General features: G+C 39.2%; 1 protein-coding gene across 1 annotated transcript in view; it reads right to left on the minus strand.

Annotated features, from left to right (window-relative positions):
* The window catches only part of LIN28B (lin-28 homolog B), an 84,507-nt gene that overhangs the window by 59,155 nt on the left and 4,937 nt on the right, over nucleotides 1-20,415 (minus strand). The window contains 2 exon segments of the mRNA XM_030448060.1: nucleotides 17,780-17,934; nucleotides 17,937-17,966. Coding sequence (XP_030303920.1) covers nucleotides 17,780-17,934; nucleotides 17,937-17,966 — 185 coding nt within the window.

Consider the following 20,415-nt stretch of genomic DNA (forward strand, 5'->3'; position numbering starts at 1 on the left):
ACTTAAGTTTAATGGCAACATACTGTATATTATGTTATGGTGCACCTTAGCCAGCCACAGCACAGTTTATGTTAATAAACAATTCCAATATAGTCACTCTCACTTATTAGCTACAACATCCTTCTGAGTTTATGTTAAATTAGCAGCAATCAGACCTCAACATTTTCAAATTATCGATGAAATCTGCCCAGGTTACTTGCATGCAAGATCTGGCATAATTTCATTTGGCCTGCACAAGCAGAACACAGTCCCACCTGCTCTCAGACAAACTGAGAGCCTGTCCTGCAACCTGCTCTTCAAGGGAGTCCTGCACAGAGCTCAGTCTGGGACCTTCATCATCATCAGTCAACTCCAAGTGACTTCTCAACTCTGCAGGAATAGCACAAGTAACCAGTTCTTTGCAGCACTGAATAAATACCATGAATCACAAACATATGCATGTGCATGGGAAGTACTTCCTTAAAACCACTTCTCAGTTCATTCAGGACACTTTAAAGGTTTATTTCTATGAAAATATTTGTAAGTGTCCTTACAAGATAAATAAAAATTACTGCCACAGCTTGCTTTGAAGCAGAGCTTGGGGACCAGGAAAAAGCTGTTTACAGCTTATTTGGTGTAGCACTGCTTGGCCCTGAACCTTGATCAAAGTAGCTACTGAGTTCAGTTAACACATATTAGGTAGGGTTTGCTAAGAAAGGGAGTTTAACTTGATCCTCCTGTAGTATTAAGCAAAAGGTGTTCCAAGTAAAGGAGACAGCTCAATTATACCTACGTGTTACACACCAGCAAGGCTGTCACAAGATACATGTCAACAAGGCGATGGGAAACTCACTCCCAAATATTTCTGTTTTTAAAAAAAAGTTACTGAAATAGACACATCCACTGTTTGCAGGACTAGACTGTTAACATCTCTAAGGAAATGAATGCCAGACCAAGCAGGGCACTGAGACAGAATGCAGTCAATATGAGCATGTGCCAATACAGAGGTTCTATGAGATGCAGCTGTGCAAAATCTTGCCCTGCCTTTTTTTCCTGGCTAGTGAGTTACATCTATGAGACTGAAGACAAGTTCAGGGAACAAAACCTCTCATTTGGTTTTGGCTCAGTTCCTTGAAAATTACACTCTACCACTGCCCTGGAGTGGCTGTATTATGCATTTCCTCAGGCTGCATGCTTTCACTGCTTTTCCTCAGGTTAGCCTCAATTTTCATGTAGCAAGACCAAAGTCCTGTGAGCTTTCCTGATACAAACTAAACTCGAACACGTCAAATAAATTACTAGTTTTCAGCTCAAACAGCAAGGGGCTGCAATTCCTCCTGCAGCTACCAGGCAGCAGAATTGAGGCAGGTATCTGGGTGGGAACGTGTGAGAAGGCAGAGGCAGGAGTGGGCAGGATTGCCTCTTCTGTCAGAAGTATAGTTAGGTGGCTCAGGGCAATAATGAAACTGCAGGGTTATAGCAAGAAAGGATTTGTACAGGAAAGAAAACAACCAAGAAACCTAGAGTGGTACCCCATCTTCACTGAGAGTTTTTTTCTTCAATAGAGATGTTTACATAATTTAAAAATAACCATGTAGTACAGTTCCAGGGGTCACAAAACAGCAATGAAATTTTATATGTATCAACCAAAAGGTCCCTAAAGAACCTTTGTATGGAATCACAATGCTTTGGCCTCAGAGATTTGTGATTTTTTGAATAGCATTTCTGCCAGTTGGGATTGTAGAAGCAACATTTAACATTAACCTAAAAAGAGACAGAGAGTTTAAGATAGAAAGGTTAAAGTAAGTTGCCAACCCCAATGAAAATATATCTAAATATTGCAATTATCTGGCATGCAGTTAAAAAAAATGTACATTTTGTAAAGCAATGCTATGTTTAGTTGAAAATGAACAGTCAGAGAGCACACGTGAATTAATCAACCTGAGACTAAATGATCTGTATTTGAAATGTGAAATACTTCTGCTTGACAAACACTTTGACACATTCCATGTGTCACCTATTTGAAGTTAATACTACAAGTAATGTAGACTTTAATCCCTACATATATTTCGAAGTAACCAAAACAAGTTTAGGATTCCATCAGTACAAATTCCCTTCACAACATATGCATCTAAAACAATCGTTTGCAAGTAAAAATCTTAGCAGAAAAACCAATGAGATTCCCATGAGCTGGATGCTGATGGGGGAGAAGGGGCAACCAAGACAACTGTATCGAGGTCAATGGAATTACAGCAAACTCATCCCAAAGGGGGAACATCCCAGAGTAGTGACTTGTTACTCACCACTCATAACCTAAAAGCACATTTTGTATTTTCAACTGTTAAAAAAAAAAAATTTTTTTCTATGACATGTTATAGAACATGTCAGAGAACCTAAACTTGTAGAGCTTTTATACAACTAAACCAGACAACATTCAGCCATTTCCTTTTCAGCAGAAATGCTATTACCGAAGAAATACACGTGTTTCTTACACAGTAAAATTTTTTTTCATTTAAAAAAAACCAAACCAACCTGTTATCTTTTCTTCAATTTAAAAAATATTTCAAGCACTGAAACCATAACTCTTACTCAAAGAAAAAAATTTGCAGTGAGTCCACAATGAACTTTGCCCAAGGCCAGACTAAAGCAGATCCCCATTTTTAAGGGTTAGAAAATTTGCATATTTAAGGTCCTAATCTTGAAACCTTTATCTACTAGAATAGTTCTTACTTTAAAGAACAAGTGTTTGCAAGACTGGAATCCTACAATCATTAATCTTTCTGAATTACTTTTTAGCATGAAGGACTATGTTCTCCTTCAAAACAAAAGCAAGTAATTCTGCTGAATATTTTAAAAAGCCTTTCTTTGTGCTGTCACATTACAACACTCAGAAGTCAAAGAGAAATTCCAAGCCGCAAGGTAAAAGGCTTCTTTAAAGTTCTAGCATGTTAGAGAAAAAAATTGTTGTTACATAGAAAGGTACTCACTTGAAAATTTCAAATATTTATGTCAATACCACCACTTCAACACAGCATGTTACTTAGTAGCATGTTTTGCTTGATCATGAGGGGAAGTCGAGCTGTTCACCCAGAGGTCTAAGAAAATCACTGGCGATTTAACTATCATACCCACAGGTAATTCCCTTTCCTCAAAGATCAACAGAGCTAACAACAAACGCAACACTTAGCTCGGGTTTCACATGCTCCCTAGAAGGAGCTTGCGTTTGTTTTCAAAGTCGTTTTAATGCGACAGAGGGGCAAGACACGCACCCCCACTCCATCCCGAAGCCCCGTAGCCCCTCCATCGGAACGGAGCGCCTGTACCGCTGTTCCCAGCAGGGAAGGCTCCCGGCCGGGGAAGGAAGGCCCCGTGAACTCTAAAGGTGCAAGCAAGGCACGGTTCTTCGAGGCACCGCGGCTGCTGCGAGGAGGAGGCCTCCTGGGCTGCCCACGTGTGACGGCCACCTTACCGGCGCCTTCCTCCGCAGGACCGCGCGGCATCAGCACAAATGGTGACACTGGCCGCCCCGCCGCCTTCCCGGGATGGAGGGGCTGCAAGCCGAAAGCGGCCCCGGGCCACCGCTAATGGCGGCGACAGCCCCTGCCTGCGCCTGAAGGCGCTGGGGCCGCCCGCCCCGCCGCCATCTTGTTGGGCAACCCCCCGCGGCTCCTGCGGGCCCGGGCAGGCGACGCCTGGTTCCCCGGGCCGGCCCCCGCTGCATGGAAGAGAGAGATAAGAACAAAGCGTTGGGTACTCGCCTTAAGCCCGGCTCAGTTTAGAAGTGCTTACAGTAGTCCTCCGTATCAGCATATCCTACCTATGGCGCTAGGCACGGGCATGAATAGTAGCAAACCTCCGGGAAAGATGGAAAATATGCATGGGCTGATATTAATTCATTATTTGGTCTTTGACAAGCTGAATTAGCTCTGTGGCGGATGTTAAGTTGGTCCTCCAGCAGCACGGGTAGCGGTGATCATCCCCACGGCACGGCGGGAGCACTGCCAGAGGATGGGCAGGGCAGAGCTGGTCAGGGCGCAGTGCCGCAGCCATTACCTTCGGAAGGGGCTGCCCTCTCCAACAGGTCAGACCCTCAGCTATCTTTGATCCCATTATTTCGATTCTCAAAGCGAATAACCAGCATTCCTCGTTCTGCCCTCTCTGCTAAACTAACTCTTCTTTTAAGAGACAATCTAAACCATACTGAGAGTTATGAAACCGAACGTCTTTGAATCTGTCGCATCAATCACTTCCTTGGGCCATTGCTAGCTACCGAGGAGGACCGGGTTATGCATGGCCCAAGGCAGCGACAGGCAGCGAGCAGCCCTGACCCCGGTTTGCTCGGAGGGGCTGCAACCCGAGCGGGGAGGGTGCGCATTTCTCCCGCACTGCCCTTCTTCAGGAGGCTCCTCGCTCAGCCCAGCCCCGAAACCCACCCCGCGGCGCTCCCAGGTACGCCGCCTCTTCTAAAACAAACGCACGTATCGACAGGCAGCGAGATACCTCCTTTTCAGATACCCTAAACTATTTAAGCTAAGCGTTAAAACCGGATATGGGTTTATACTGCTACGCTGAAAATATGAACCCCCACAGTCTTCCTGCCTGTCTTGCCACTGCCATGAAAACGACCGGAATTGAATCATCTCTTTACACCAGCCGATCAATTAATCTACATTTTAGAAATGTGTAGCTGAGATGAGGGTTTCAGATGTTTTGTTCAGTGCAGTGGTACTGTTTTGCTGTTCTTTATGTTCACAGTGATGACTTGAGATAAAAGTAGACATAACAACAACAAAACGTGGCAGAGATTCCATTCATTCATGAAGAGCAGTACTAGCAGGGCTTATCCTACATGCCCTTAATTACCAGAGAAGTCCAAGACAAACTCTCTTACAGAAGCAACCTACACACCTTGAATTCTACCAGCTGTACACACCAAATGTAACAACTGTACGAGAAAAATGGTAACTCATTCTTTTTAAGACCAATAGCACCACAGAGATGTCAATAGCCAAGAGGCAAGTCTTGTCGGCAAGCTGTAAAATGAAGGCACAGAATCTTTACTTCTGGCCCCTTCTAGATACTAATTATATGGATTTGCAATGCACTGATCCAGAAGAGGACTGACAAATATAAAACCCACGGTGACAATTAGCATTGGTCTCTGCCATTCCTTTATGCAGCAGAATCCAAGCTGACATATATTGTTTAAACATGTTTCCTGAGATAGCCACAGACACTTCAGAAGATGAAAACAAAGCTTGTATACAAGTATTTAAGAGATCTTGTATTCATTCATAATATTTCGTTGTGGTTCTTTGCATAATATCTAAATTAGTTTTGCTAATTTACTATCTTCTGCTTTTTAATGGTAGCATTTTAATAGCAACACTGTTACAAAAAAGTTTTTAGTAAAATGGAAACTGGACCTTTCAAATCTGAATCTGTTTTTGCCAAGAAAATGTTTTGTCTAGGAAAATGCTAAAATTGTTCTACAATAACATAATCAGTATTTTTCAACAGACTGATTTTTAAAGGAAGCAAGGATTTCTGTATTTTACATATATTGGGCATGTATTGTTTTTTGTTAATTTGCCTCCATACAGATTTAATAAAATGAAGTAATTTGCTTTTTTTTGGTCCATCTGGCAATGAGATGCAAACATGCCCAGAAGAACAATGTGCTAGTCAAGACATAAAAATTCCGATTAACTTTGTTAAACCACTGGAATATATCACAAACAAAAAACCCCATGCTAAACTTTCTACTTGTTAAGTGGAGGAAGCCATAGATAGGAACACATTTTTGTGCTCTTGCATATTATCAGTAAAAAATTACCTGCCAAGTTAGTCCTCTTTCAGACCCAAAATGCCCGGAATTTCAAACTTGTCCACAAAATGGCAAAGCTACGCTTAAACTAATGAAGACTGGTGAAAAAGGAACAAAGGAGGCCAGTGGAGTATTTTCTCACAAAAGATGTAAATAAAGAGGAGTCATATTACTTTTAAGCTACATGGTAAAGCTGAATGCACTGTAATAAATTTATGTGAACATTCATATGTGTTAAGTTCATACATATAATACTCATTTAATTAGCTTTGGAGGCATTTAAAAGTTTGTGAAGGACTCTGAAACATAAAAACAAGTATACTGAATGCTAGTGTATACACACAAAACACCCTTACAGTTATTTAACCAAACTTCTCTGGTTTGAGTGTCTAAGCTCCCAAAAGAAACAAGAAAAAAATCCTTAAGAGAAACTATGCATCTATATAAACTTCTTGACAGCTGTTCCACTGATTTTGCCTGGCTAAACATTTAATCTCTTTGTAACATTTTGTCCTTGAAGTGTAGCTAAAATACACTGTACTTTAAAAATGCACATCAGATGGAGGGAGAAAACTAAGGTTTACCAGATTTCAAGAATTTAACAGAAAGAATATATTCATCATTCTAAATTCAGAAATACTACAATTAAATCCATCATCTTATGTCAATTACCTCAGTACTTCAAGAGAATCTAATATACTATAGGTGCATATCATGACATGTACTGTGGCCAGTGCTGGTTTAGCTCCCTTGTAATAGACCTACTAGTAACAAATAATAAATACTAAATTACACATGGATACAAGGAAAGCAAATTATAACTGTATAAGCATAGTACTGCTTTATATACAATAAAAACCTACTGATTTCCATGTTAAAAAGTATACTAATTACATGCAAGAGATCATAGGAAATATTCAGCATTGATTATACTGTCAAATAATGAACACTAATTCATCTTTGGCAAGAGGATAATTCTTCAGCTGTAGCCATTTTAACAGTCTAATCTTGGTTAATTTACAGATGTCACCAGTTAAAGACATGAGCATCCAAGGAAGAAGTATTAGCTGTGCAAAGATTAACAACCAACCCAAGCAAGCATTACATGAGCTATCACTTTCCAATAAACTATCAATACTGGCAGTAAAAAAAAAAAAATAATAAAAAAAGAAAATTATATGACACGTTAAAAATTATGTAATTGCTTAATGAAAAGAAATTAATGAAGATGAACATAAAAAGTCTTTGGGGGAAACCAAATCCACTAATTACATTGTTAAACATAAAGGGATTTTGTTGCTCAAAGCAGACTGCAGATTAATTTTGAAAAGTATCTGCTGTCTTACAAAAATGGTAAGTAATCATTAAATGCAAAGGCATTGCATAAAATGGAAAACTCTATTTTTCACGAAAGTCTAATTTCTACTGAAGACAGTGTAGAATAGATAGAATTTAAAGGAACCTTCTCAACCAAAATGTTTTGAATTTAAATAAACATTTCCCAATCTGGTGTTTAGAACTTCTGCTAAATTATTTTCTTATTCTTGAAGACATTGCTAAGAGAAAAATCTGATGGTTCACTTTGTTAGTATAGATAATACAGTATTTCCAATTAATCTAAGCAAAGATTTCATCTTCAGGTATACTGTCTAAGAATTTTGAATACGATTTTCATCTTGACAACACACCATGACAATATTTTGCTCTTTTATAATCTAATCTACAGTTCAGTCCCAGAGTCCTCTCTTTGTGACTGGTTCTTTAAACTCAATAGTGACATGCAAAGTTCTCTATAAAGAAACTTCATTTCTGACACTGTTTATTCATGCATCTGCTTCACAAATGAAGTGTCAATCACAAGTACTATTATCACTTATTCCTGAAGCCAGTTAAAAACACTTTAAAAAAAATTACATATTTTTTTATCTTTGTTTCTAGGTTGCAACACTATCTAAACCAGAATCACACTCAGGATGCCCCAAGGAATGTTCCTTTAGTTAAAGTCAGTGTGCATGCCACAGCCACACAGACCCCTATACAAGAAACCAGGCATTACTTACAGGCTTAGCTCCAGTCTACATTTCCCATTCATTAACCAGTTTTTGCAAAACATGCTACATTAAAACCTTAAACAGATATGATTTTGATTAATATAGAGCTATTACAAATGTAACATGCTTTTTTTTTAATTAGAACTCATAAAAACCCCCAAACTAAACAATGAAACAGACAAACGAAGCAGCCAAATGAGAAATTAATCACTGTAGTCAAGAGCTATTAAGCACTGGGACAAAATGTAAGCTTTTATTAACTGAATTTGCAAGTAATTGAAGATCATTTTATGCATCTAAATATATAAACCATTTACCTCCTCCTGTCTGGACAGAAAGTTCATCTACTCCCCCTACCCTGCAAGTCAGTGCTCCCCATTGTAGCTGGGTAAGATCTCTATATTCCAAACAGGAGAAAGGCAAATTGTGAAGGGCTCTGCCAGAAGAATTCCCATCCTTCCTCTTGTGAACACAGAAACACAATACTGTAGTTACAAAGTTTTCATGACTTTTCCCAATATCTACTGAACCAATTTTCCCTGCCAGAAGTCAAAGGCTCTGTCCAGGTGGCCTCAGCAGTCCCTACATTACCAAGCAAGTCTTCCAGATTCCAAGGCACTTCCAATGCAAGAGTGAACTTAATTCTCTTTCAACAAAACCTTCCTGCACACCCACGATGAGATCTTTTTCACACTGGGACCATGTTACATACTTCTTCTACCACTCTTTACTTCTGTGAAGGAATTATTTGGGACTCAGCAATTTTTCAACTGAAAGATGCACAAAGCTCCAACAGTATCAGCCCAAGAGCTTTGCATCAAAGCATAGAGATCTACAGAGGGCAGCAGATCTGCCTAATAGGTTAGTGATATGGTGAATTTAGGTAAGATATTAAATATTATACATTCATAGCACAAAAAAGTAGCAAACAGTGAAAAGTATATACAAGTGACATGAATGTCAAGTTCATGTATACACATCATATTAAATTGTGTAATTGTCAGTTAACTTCTAATTAAGCAGCCCTGACCCAAGCCCTAGTTTACTATTACACATTTTAGGTACTGTGGAGGAAACAATTCAGATCGTAATATGGCCTTCAAGTTTTTGAGCACAAAAAGCACACTTAAGCACTTGAAAAAAAAAGATGCTAACTATGTACTTCCAAGTACATTCATGTAAGAGACTTAAAGTCTACTCCTAATGCTGTCCAATTTCTTGAACAAGCTTGACAGGTCAGTGGGACCACTTTACATGAGAAAATTGAGCAGACTTTGGCCCATCAGGTCTGTAATACCCGCAAGAAAAGATGTAATGATTTTTATAAAGGTAAGCTTTTGTTTACTGTTGAAATAATTCTCAAATTTTCATTCACCTGATAATATTATTTTTAATATCTGGGGGAGAGGGTAACTAACAGATTTGTGAATAACTCTTTGATCTTGCTCCACTTCAGTGTAAACAATGGCTACTTCTCAAAATATTCAATCTACCTGTCTTAGGACAAGGTAATGAAACATGAAACAGGGTAGAACAGTACTATTTGTCTATTAATTACAGGCAATAGTTGAAGCCTAATCCCAAGTCTACAGGAGTCATCTTGGGTCTATTAGGTTCATTCTAGATTAAAACTTCTGTACATTTATTGAATTTACAATATAACCAGTCTAAAAATATTCAGAAATTACTACACAGGTTAGCAGAGGCTTTTAAAAACCCTGTATTTCCATTGAGATTGTATTATTACAAACAGCCCATAAAACGAACCGAGATTTTGACTACTAGCTTGCAAAAGACAGTTGGAAAATTAAATAAAGTATTTTTAAAATTATAGCACATATGTACTATTTAGAGATGTAAAAGACACCTGTACTTAAAAAAAATACAAGTTTATGGTTATTCTAGTCTACCTGAAGTACATAAGGGCCACTACTTTTACTCTCCACCCAGAGATTATTTTGGTGCATGTATTTATATGACTGTAAGCCAAGAAAATAATAACACAAGTGTTAAAGTAGCCCCACGTGGCTCTAGAATAAAAGCAATCTAGAAAAAACAAGCCCTCCTGCATACCTGTAAATTACCATGACTAATTAGAAGAGGGCTTTCTCTGGGAACAGATTATCTTTGATGGGAAAGCCACTAGCAGCTGTGTTTATGAGAGGTACACACTTCTGACTCTAATACCTACATTAGTGTTTTGGTTGGTTGGTTGGTTTTTGGTTTTTTTTTTAACAGAGCATCATAATATCTGTAATAGTTGCAGAATATTAGATTTTTTTTACAAACTCATACAGTCCAAATACTGGTTATACATGCACTCACATTTTACCTGTTAAACAATTTCAACAGGTGATCCTAAGAATTTTAACCTGTGATGCTAACAAAACCAGAACAAATATATCAGTCTCCCTCATTCCAGAACACTTAATTCTAGCACTAGATTAGACCTTTGGGATAGAAAGTACCTGTGTTTTTTTCTTGGCTCCTGCCTTGATAATGGAACAACAATATTCTACATAGTCGCAGACAAATAACTTTTCAAATGTAATGAAGTATTTAATTTCCAAAGTTACACACATGGAATAACTAGGGGGCTATAGTTTTCAGATTATCAACTAACTTCATTAAGATTTCACCTATCTGCCGAAGAGATATATCTAATTATTACGAACATGTAAATAACATCTTGTTCTGTAGAGGTAAGAAACAAATTATTGTCACAAAAAAAAAACCAAAAAAAAAAAACAACTCTACTATTTTGGGTGCTTTGTTTTGTTAATAGTGCTGTTTTAAAACTTCTGTTCAATACTTTTCAATGCCACAACTTAATTGCAATTGATAAAACATGAAAAAAGAAAAAACAGAAACATGTAAGAATGAACTGAAGTGTAACCTAGAAAAAAATTCTGAAACATTTCAATTCCAAGGAGAGCTCAGATGCTTGTATTCATTCCAATACCCACGAGGGCCCCTTTTCTTGAAAAGTCTTCCACATCTCTCTATTTGTGAAAACACTTTCATTGTCTCTCCATCTCTAGCTGAAAGTAACACCAGTATTTTATTTTGCACCAGAGGACACTACAGTATCATTCACATTTCTGCAACAGTAGCTTCCTCCTATGTGTTAACTCCAACTCTTTCCCTCCTCCTAAATGTTCACCTCACCCTGGCAGCTGCTTGTTAGCATCCATGGCCACCATTCCATGGTGCCAACACTGCCCACCCTTATTTGTGGGGATCGTGGCGTTTCTCTGATATGAATAATGATAAAAAATCAGATATGAAAACCAAAATCTCCTCAGCAGGATTTGCCACGCAACTTCACAAGCACTTACATTCACCCAACAGGGAGAGTGCTTTAATGGCTCTTGTAGCTTAGTTTAGCAGCAGCACTGCTGCCACATGAGCTTTTTAAGTAAAATCATGGCCACAGGACTCCCACCAAGAAGGTTGGCTGTAGGAGTATCAACCTCCACCTGTTCACCACACTGCTACTGCAAAGCCAGCTCAGCTGCTTGTGGAGCAGCTGGGAAACTGCTGCAAGTTTTACACTCCACTGTAGTACGGAAAACTGGCGCTGATTTGGATTTTTTTCTTAACATGCAAAGCTGTAACATGCAGCAGGTCAGCAGCTGCTCTGCAGGCAGCTGGGCCATCTCGAGTGAGGATCAGGAATTCCCCCTATCCATCTCCCAAGCAGTTAACCCCACATTTTAAGTAAAGACCAGACAGAATAACCTGAGGAAAGGCCTGCATACCAGTTTCTCCGAATAAATATGCTTGAGCTGTCAGAGGCACTTCCTCACCTTCCATGCAGAGATTCACTGCTACTCTGACGATTTAAAAGCAGTTTAAGGGTTCACTGATTTCACCCACTAGTGATATACAGCAAGCAAAAGCCAGTCCAGATCTGTCCTGAGTACTGTCCCTTTGCAAGAGCTAAGTATCACATAATACCTCTTTATAAAGTTGTGATAACTTTCAGCTGATTTTAAGGAGGAGGAAAAAAAGCATCCTTAAATACAGAGAATGAAAGAAGTAAACAGTATGTCCTTATTTCTTTGTGTTAGTTTAAAAAACATAATAAACAGCCTTTACCCTCTGGTTTCTAGGTTCCTAAGTTCTTAATTAAATTATACCTTTATGGTCACTTTCATACACCTTTGTAGAAACTGGTGAGCCTAATTTTACATCTGTTGATAATTAGGGGGGAAGATGGCAGGCCTTTACTGAGATGGGTTACATAAGGAAGATTAATCAAACAATAATTACATGGAACTATCCATTGTAAAAAATCTGAAACAAGCCTCTGGATAGGTTTAGATATGCTCACTGCCCTCAGTAATGTTGCAAAACCAGGACAAGTGACAATAACAGTATTTCCCAATCACATTCATCTTCCCTTTTAGTTTTAGTTCATATATCTGCTTTGATATCTAATGTTTTTGCCCTAGACAAAATATCCTCTTCCTTCCAGCATCCTAACCCCTGAGCACAACTTCCTCAGTCCTGGAAAACAGGAGTATTGCATACTTTGGAAAGGGTGTACTTACTGCTCGGCCAAAGAGAGAAATCTCTCATAATTCAAAAGTCTCATTGCAAGCCTCTGTCTTTGAGACATTTGAGATTTTTTCTAAATTTAATGTTTAAATGTCTGCAATACCTGATCTGATTCAACACCATTTTGGCTTAATAGGACTTGCCAGCCATTAAATCAAATGCTACATACATCTATCAATAAAAATGCATTATAATGTTTAGATGTTAACATGAAATCTGGATGATATTTCCACAAATGGCAGCTCCATAACTTACATACCCAAATGACAAGTTTTCTTCAGACAGCCATCTTAAACCATCAAGCTCACAGTGGAAGTAATTTTGCCATCTGTCTATACAAGCATAGGTAGGGCTTGAAATGCAGGACTGGGCCAAATCAGTAGTCAAAATAAATTTTATAAAAATCCTAAACAAGGCTGTACCACTCCACACCACGAATCCATGGTCCCTGTAATTTAAAGTCAATTTTCTCTGTATGGTTGACCACTACTGGCAAGTTCCAAAGCTTGGATCCGGATCTCCAACAGTCTCCATTACTGACTCGATGTGCCTTGAAGCTGCTGAGCAGATGTTGACACACACATTTTTAGCACAGGTCTGCTCTCTGCCAGATCTCTGATACACATGCTCACTGCAGACACACATTTACTCTCCATTTGCTTCCTTCCTCAGCTTCCCTAAGTCCTGCTAGCCACTTTTGTTTTGATTAGGACTGGGCTTGCCTGGTCCCCAGCAGAAGTCAAAGATTACAAGTTTGTAATAGCATACTCTGCATGGAGGTTTCTGTGCTACAAAGGGGCACTGCTATGTAATATTTAACAATAAGGAGCAATGTAATATTGAATCCACTTGCCCAGAACCTCCAGTTATCCTAAACAATTAAGTAGCTTTATACAGTCTCCTAGTAATGCAGAAATGGAAGAGATACACAGGATGAACAAATGCATCCTTGCAAAAGCACAGGATCATGAGTCACAATTAGAAAGTCAGCATTCAGGGTATCGTGCCATGCCCAACATCATCCTGTAAAAAAGTAGTTCTATTGTGGCTAAAATAGTAAGAATATGAAGAATAGGCACATCATCAGAAAGGATGGTTCATCAGAATGAGGGAAAAGACTTTTCAAATGCTGCTTACATGTCCAATTTTCCATTTATTATTCTGTTAGCAATCATAACCGAATAATCTCAATAATTCTCCCTCCTTATTATAGCTATTTGCAACAGTAAGAGCAAAATTTCTAATACACAAATGATAGTGCAGTGCAGGGCCCAATAAAAGAAAAAAGTCTCTCTTCAATTTTTAGCAAATCTTGTAATAACTATTAAAACCAGTAACTTGCAGCAAGAGTAAGAAAGTTCAGAAGAAACTAAAATTTTTCAACCATGTTTCTGTTAGTAAGAAAACAAAATACACAAACTCCCCCATGACCCTCCTCCCTTCCTCTGCCCATCTCATAAAAGAGGATCCCAAAGCAAGATAATGTTTAGGGTCCCAGTTCAGAAATCCTATATCAATAGTTTAATACAGTAAAAATTCTGGACTAGAGACAGGTCCCAACAAACATCTAAACTAACAATCCACCTCATCTTGAAAGACCACATTACTCAGAAGCAGAACACAAAATTGCCATCCTTTGTATTTACAAACATGTTTTTAACTGCATCTATTTACATACAGCATCCTACCCTTCATTATAATATTTAATATCTGTGCTTCATGCTCAGCAAAGGAAAACAGACATGTTTCTAACACAGTCCATACAAAATGTGTGCAAAGAATCTGCAATGCAATTTTGCCTTACTGCCAGCATCCAAAATTGTACATACCTAAGTTGTGTATAAACTTTTATACACACAAAGAAATCTTAACAAACTTCATCCTCTTCTCTGTTCTCATGGAAGTTTGACCTTTATTCATGGATACCACAAAAGGTTTCACTCTAACCCTTCAGTGTGTTTTGCCCTTTGACAAAGAGATGTTCTTCTAAAATCTGATAAGAGCTCTTCCCTATGTATAGGATTCACATCATAAAAGCAAGCTATATTATTCATTCCATGCTAACCTATTAAAAGTCCAAATTACAATACTCAGCTTTTACTGTGTAAAAGAAACAGTGGACTGGGCACATTGCTGCACTGGACATGTCTTCGAAAAATTAAGTAGTTTTGTAACTTTTATATGACACTGAATGACTCAAACAAAATACTTAAAGATACAAGTTTGATGTGGACACGTAACAAAGCTGTATCAGAATAAAGCTAAAAAAGAACAAGAGTTTATGTGTGTGTCCTACTTACATTGTACACACACAATGGCTGACAGTGCTTCTGTGTGTTTCTAAAAATGCATCTAGCTCTATGCACCTCATTACCAGAGGGGTAACAACAACCTGAAGGTAGTTCAGAGAAGAGCAACCAAAATGATCGGTGCTGATGGAAGGACATGAAAGGTAGAATTAAAAACTCAATACTGCAGCTGTTTCATGAACAGAACTGTCACTGGGTGAAGGAAAAATTCAAACAAAAGCATTGTCATCTAAAAAGATATCAATATATGCAATCGGTGAAGCACTGACTTAAAAGAAAAATACTATAATCTGTACACAACCAAGATGGAACTTCAAGAAGAAAGCAAAATTATTTACTGCAAGCTGAAAAGTCTAGGTATAATGAGTTTAAACTACTACAGGAATTTTGACTCAACATCTATAAGTTTTCGCTCATAAGAAGATATAAACTGGGCATAGCCTAAAATAAGGCACTAAAGATATTGTTGCAGCGTTCAAGGCAACTTTAACAGGACTTGGAATAAACGCAACAGAAGCGTCTTTCTTGTGCCTAAACTGTCTGATTCTATAAAATGGTACTAGTAGCTACAAATACTGTAGAAATAGTGATTCCATAACACTGTACACACAAATAAATGATGAAGTGTTTTCAAAGCACTTTTGAACAGCAGTATTTTGTTTCTAAAGATTAATAAACTAACATATTTGCCTTGAAAAGGCCTTTTCACACAACCAAATTTTTCAAGTTAATGAAACCAATAGGAATAGCTTGTTCAGACAAAAAACTGTTCTACAAGCAGCACTGTTAAATAACATTACTGATGAAAAGACATTTTTATGCTCTGTTACCACTGGTCAACTAACACAAAGCATTCTATATAGTAATATAAATTCCCTAAAATGTGCTCTGAAATTAAATAGATACTGCTTCTCCCCATTTCCATTAAACAGAAAAATTATAACAATTTTGAGTGATGGAAAGAAGATCCATCTCTCTGTGAAGTTTATGTATATCTTAAATTTTATCAGAAAGAAAAAGGTGAGACATACACTTTCTTTACTGCAAGCCAAATCCATTGCAGAACAGTAATAAATTCTCTCAGTAAATACATATCTAAGTAATACTAAAAATTACTGAGGTGCACAGTTTATGTACAATGAAACATGCTATTTTTCACTGCAATTTACACTGTTGTGTCTTAGAAACCTAACATTTCCTTCTTATCCCTCCTTCACGGACACAACAAAATAGAGACTTTGAAATTTACCACATAGTTTTTATTGTTTTCTATTATTATTTCTATTATTTCAAATTCTATTATTGCTTTCCACTATGGAACAGCACACCTTGCCTAGTATTACAGCATTACTTAAATGTATCACATTATCAAGCAGTTCAGCTTTCTCCACAGCTCTCGTGGAAACAATATAATATTTTTGTTTCCAAATGCATTTTTCTATTAACAACACTGCTATGCTTAAAGTATTTGTCTTCTATTACTTAAGAAGCTAAAGGAATTAGATGTATGAGCACAAAATTAATTTTAAAAAGAGGCTTACTCTATAAATTTACTGTACTCTAAAGAGCAATTTCATTATTTAAAAAGGTATAAAGAAGGGAAGAAAGGGGGGAAAACAGGAGGAAGACTGTTCCTTCTTTGATAAGTATTTAATTCATTCAGTTCTAAAAAGAAAAAGCAACAGCAAGGAGAGGGGGCACCTCATGTGCCAGTACTAAGCAGGATGTGCAAGAACTTACTAAGTCCACTACTGGATTCTACATTTTGTACATAAATCCAAATGCAAACAGCTGATGTGCAGGCTCTTAAGGCGCAAGGTACATATAAGACATCAAAAACCCACCCCTGAAAGGAGCAAGGCAAGGCACCACAGCAGCAGTACGCTTTCAGTCACCTTTTTACTAACCTAACGAAAGGTGCCTTCTTTAAAAAGGTCTGATTAAAGTGATCACAAAATATGGCTGGGCCATCAAGTAGAAGATTTAAAAGGAAATCACTACATTAACATGGAACAGCCCCCTGCCACCGTCATTGCAAACGTCATAGAAAATGGACAACCACTCAAAAAAGTTAAGACGCCTTTCTGCCTTCCTAACATGGCCCTAGCCACTACCAAAATGGTCTCTTCACATGATACTGCTTTTCTGTGAGCACAGAGAAGCCAAGTTAAAATCAAAATAGCGTTATTGCAACTGGAGACATACAAGAAGATAACAGAGGAAATCTACACGTGCTCCTTCTTCAAAAACCGCACTACAGACCTTGGGAAAAATTCCCTTAATTTTATCATTTTGTGCATATCTTGCATGTGACACTCCTTTGCATAAAGTCATTCATAGCTTCCACGTTCAAAATACAAACACCACTCATGCTACTGTGCTTAAAAAACCGGGCCACATGCCCCTGCTCTCTCAAACTGCTATATATATATATTTTTTTTTTTTTTCCCTAGGAAGGAATATTTAAAAAACAGACAACCAAACCACATGCACACTTCAGTGTATCACCACGGGGCTGCTCTCAGGTCTGAATGACTACAAAATAACACTATAATTGTCTTAATTTCACGAACTAATATCAGATGAGCTTTTAAAAAGCAATAGGAGGCTTTCAAGAAAAGTCTTTAAAATTGTATTGAAGTAATTTCTGAATGAAAACCGACATTTATTTATGTGTTTCCGAGCTTAATTTTAATCATTTTCCAAGAAAAGGCATATCTACTCCTGACCAGCTTGGTGACAAATTATAAACCTTGTTAAAGAGAAGTGTGGCATTTGAAAATAAGCATAGGATAAGTTTTTAACCAAAGACGATGGTATGAAGAAACAGCATTATCCTTCTGCACAAATCCGTGGCCACAATCTAACGACCTTATTTACTCAAATTGTATGCTGCCATTAAAACCACTACCTAAGGCACCTTTTCTAATTACAGATGTACCTAAATACCTAGAAAAAAAAACAGGTTACTTCTCTTCACGTGAAACCGGAGTCCCACTGAGCTCAACCCAATGTGCCAGGCTGAAATGGAAGTAAAAAATCACTCTTACTTGGTGTACAAAGACATCAACTGGAGACTCCAAGGGGCTTCCCTCTCGGTTGCTCATGGAGATGAACCCGAATCCCATTCTCACATTGAACCATTTGCAATGGCCGGTTCCGTGCAAAACCTGGGATTCCTCCTCTTCTTCCTGCTCCGGCAACTTCCCGGCTCGTCTCCACCTTTACCTCGCCCTGCTGAGGAAGAGGGAAAGGCGGGAGGGGGGGTGGGGGTGGGAGGATGATGATGAAGAGGGGAGAAAAAGAAGGAAAGGGGACACAAGATGCAAAGCAAAGAGTTAAATTCTGGTAACATCCTTTTGCGACTTCATGAAAGTTATTACAAAAGAAACAGAGAAAAAAGGCAGACAAAATAAAAGAGCAAACTGCGAAAAAAAAGCGTATTTTTTCCTAAATTCGAAATTAAACAACCTTCTCCCCAAAATACGTTTTAAAAAAAGAAAAAAAAAAATCACCGGAGGTTACAGAGAGGAAACAGTGCGTACGGAGGCTCTCCCTCTCTCTTTACCCAGAGCAGCCCACGTTTCTGTACATACGTGTATTTTTCCATTTAACTCCATCTTTCAGCCACATTACAGAACGGAACGCGATACTTTACTTGAATATTGCTGGTTTAAGACCGATCCCATTTCTCATCAGAAATTCTCAGCCCAATTAGTCTCTCCTCGCAAGGCGCAGGATCGGAGAGGGGGGGGCGGGGGGGCGAGGGGGAGGCCGGCCGAGGAGGGGTGGAGGAGAGAGAAGCAGCAAAATTGGGTAGATTGCACAACGGGTTATTGCACATGCAGCGCCGAAACCACTATTTTCCACCACGTATCCATCTCTCCTCGGAATAAACTTTGATTAAAGTTGGGACAGGTGTACGGCCTTTTTCTCATCCTACCACTGCAACTGTGCTTAATCAAACAGGAACAATTCAAACAATAGCCCCCTGAAAGCTTTTCAAGTTGTGAATCGGGGTGGGCGGTACGGAACAGTTTCTGAGCCGGGTAACAATGGGTTTGGAGAAAGCCCCCTTGAGCGAGCTGCTAAAAAAGGGTAATGCATAGTTGGGTTAAAAGGGGGGTTGGGGGGAGGGGGGGGAAAAAGAGAGGGACAGCGCGAGTTAGCGAAAATCATAGTAAAACAATAGAAAAAGAAAATTAACCTTCGGCCATGTTGCCCCACGGGCCCTCTGCTCCAAACTCGTGAGATGAAAACTTTCCCTGTGGATCGAAGTGGTCTTCTGCATTAATCTCACATGCTGATTTTGAACGATCGCAAATTTAGCTCGCATGGTCTAATGTGCTTTCCCTCTTGATTTTTCCCCTTCTCTCTCGCTCCGGTTCTGGCCCCCTGCGCACACGTGACTTGGTCAATTACATGCTTTCTTGCTACTAATTTCACATCGGGTCCTTAAGGGGTTGGCAGGAGGCAGGAGTAGCCAATCGCCATTTCAACTTGGCTGACACACCAAAATAATTTATGAATGAACAAGAAATTACCAACACGTCTCTCTTTTTTTTTTTTCTTTTTTTCCTTTTTTTTTTTTCCGACAGCTAATCTGCGTGCTTCTTTACGGGAAATCGAGATGACGTATTATTCTGGGGTTTCTGCCCTCCCGTGCACGCACAAATACGTAGGAAGATCCGTGTGCTTCTAGATACAGCCTAGAAAACAACAAAATACACCCAGAGGCGGACGGCCAGATGAGATTATTCGGGTATCTTGTGCACGCTGTAGGCGGGGTACCCCTACACACCCGATCGGAAGATGCTTACAAATGAGATACACACATGTGCAAAGACATGCGCTTGGTATGTTGGGAGGCGTCTGTGTCACTCGGCACAGAACACGGGCAGGTATTTGTATAACCTGATTGCCGTTTCCACCTGAAGAAAAGCCGTCCCGTGTGGGGGATGTGGGGTCGTAGGGTGGTGGTGGCGGAAAATCTGCCTCTCGCTGCGTGTGTTGTATCTGTGCGTGTGCCGCGGCACCCTCGAGGGGTGGCTGCCGCTCACGCCTGTACTGCATGTTACTAATGTCTCATTCAAATTATAAAGTGCGCCGGAAACGCGGTATCACCTTAATATGGCCCAGAATGTGCAGAGGTTTAGCGTTTCAAAACATTTCTGGAGGGGGATGGGGCGAGGAATTCACAGGTTTCTCCGCCATCTCTTTCCGGGGGAGGGGATGTGATTAATGACTTCCTAAATAAGAGCCCAGTTTTCAAGCCCAGTATTAGAGTGAACCTCAATCAGCAGCGATTGTTCCCCAGCAGCGCGGGGGAAAGCGAGGAGGACCGACAGAGAAAAGGATTTGCTAAAGAGTAGGAAGGCGAAAAAAAAGAAAAAAAAAAAAAAAAAAAAAGCTAGAGGAAGAAGACAAAGAGGGGTGGAATAACGCTGACCGGGCACTGCTGGTTTAAGTCTTCACTGCCAGCGGGAGGGGGGATCCAACTCGGAAAAGAAATGTGTTACATGTAAGGAGCTCTGTAACAGCCTGAGCGCACCCGTTTTCAAAGGCACTCTCTCCCCTTCAACTCTCACAGGTACACAACTACCATCGTGTTCTCAAGTCCTTGCTTTAGCTGGCCTTAGGACCAAACGCTTGTTTAAAGATATTTTCAGAAACATAGAAAAATACA

This window comes from Calypte anna, chromosome 3, assembly GCF_003957555.1.
Source record: "Calypte anna isolate BGI_N300 chromosome 3, bCalAnn1_v1.p, whole genome shotgun sequence".
In the NCBI taxonomy this organism is placed as follows: Eukaryota; Metazoa; Chordata; class Aves; order Apodiformes; family Trochilidae; genus Calypte; species Calypte anna.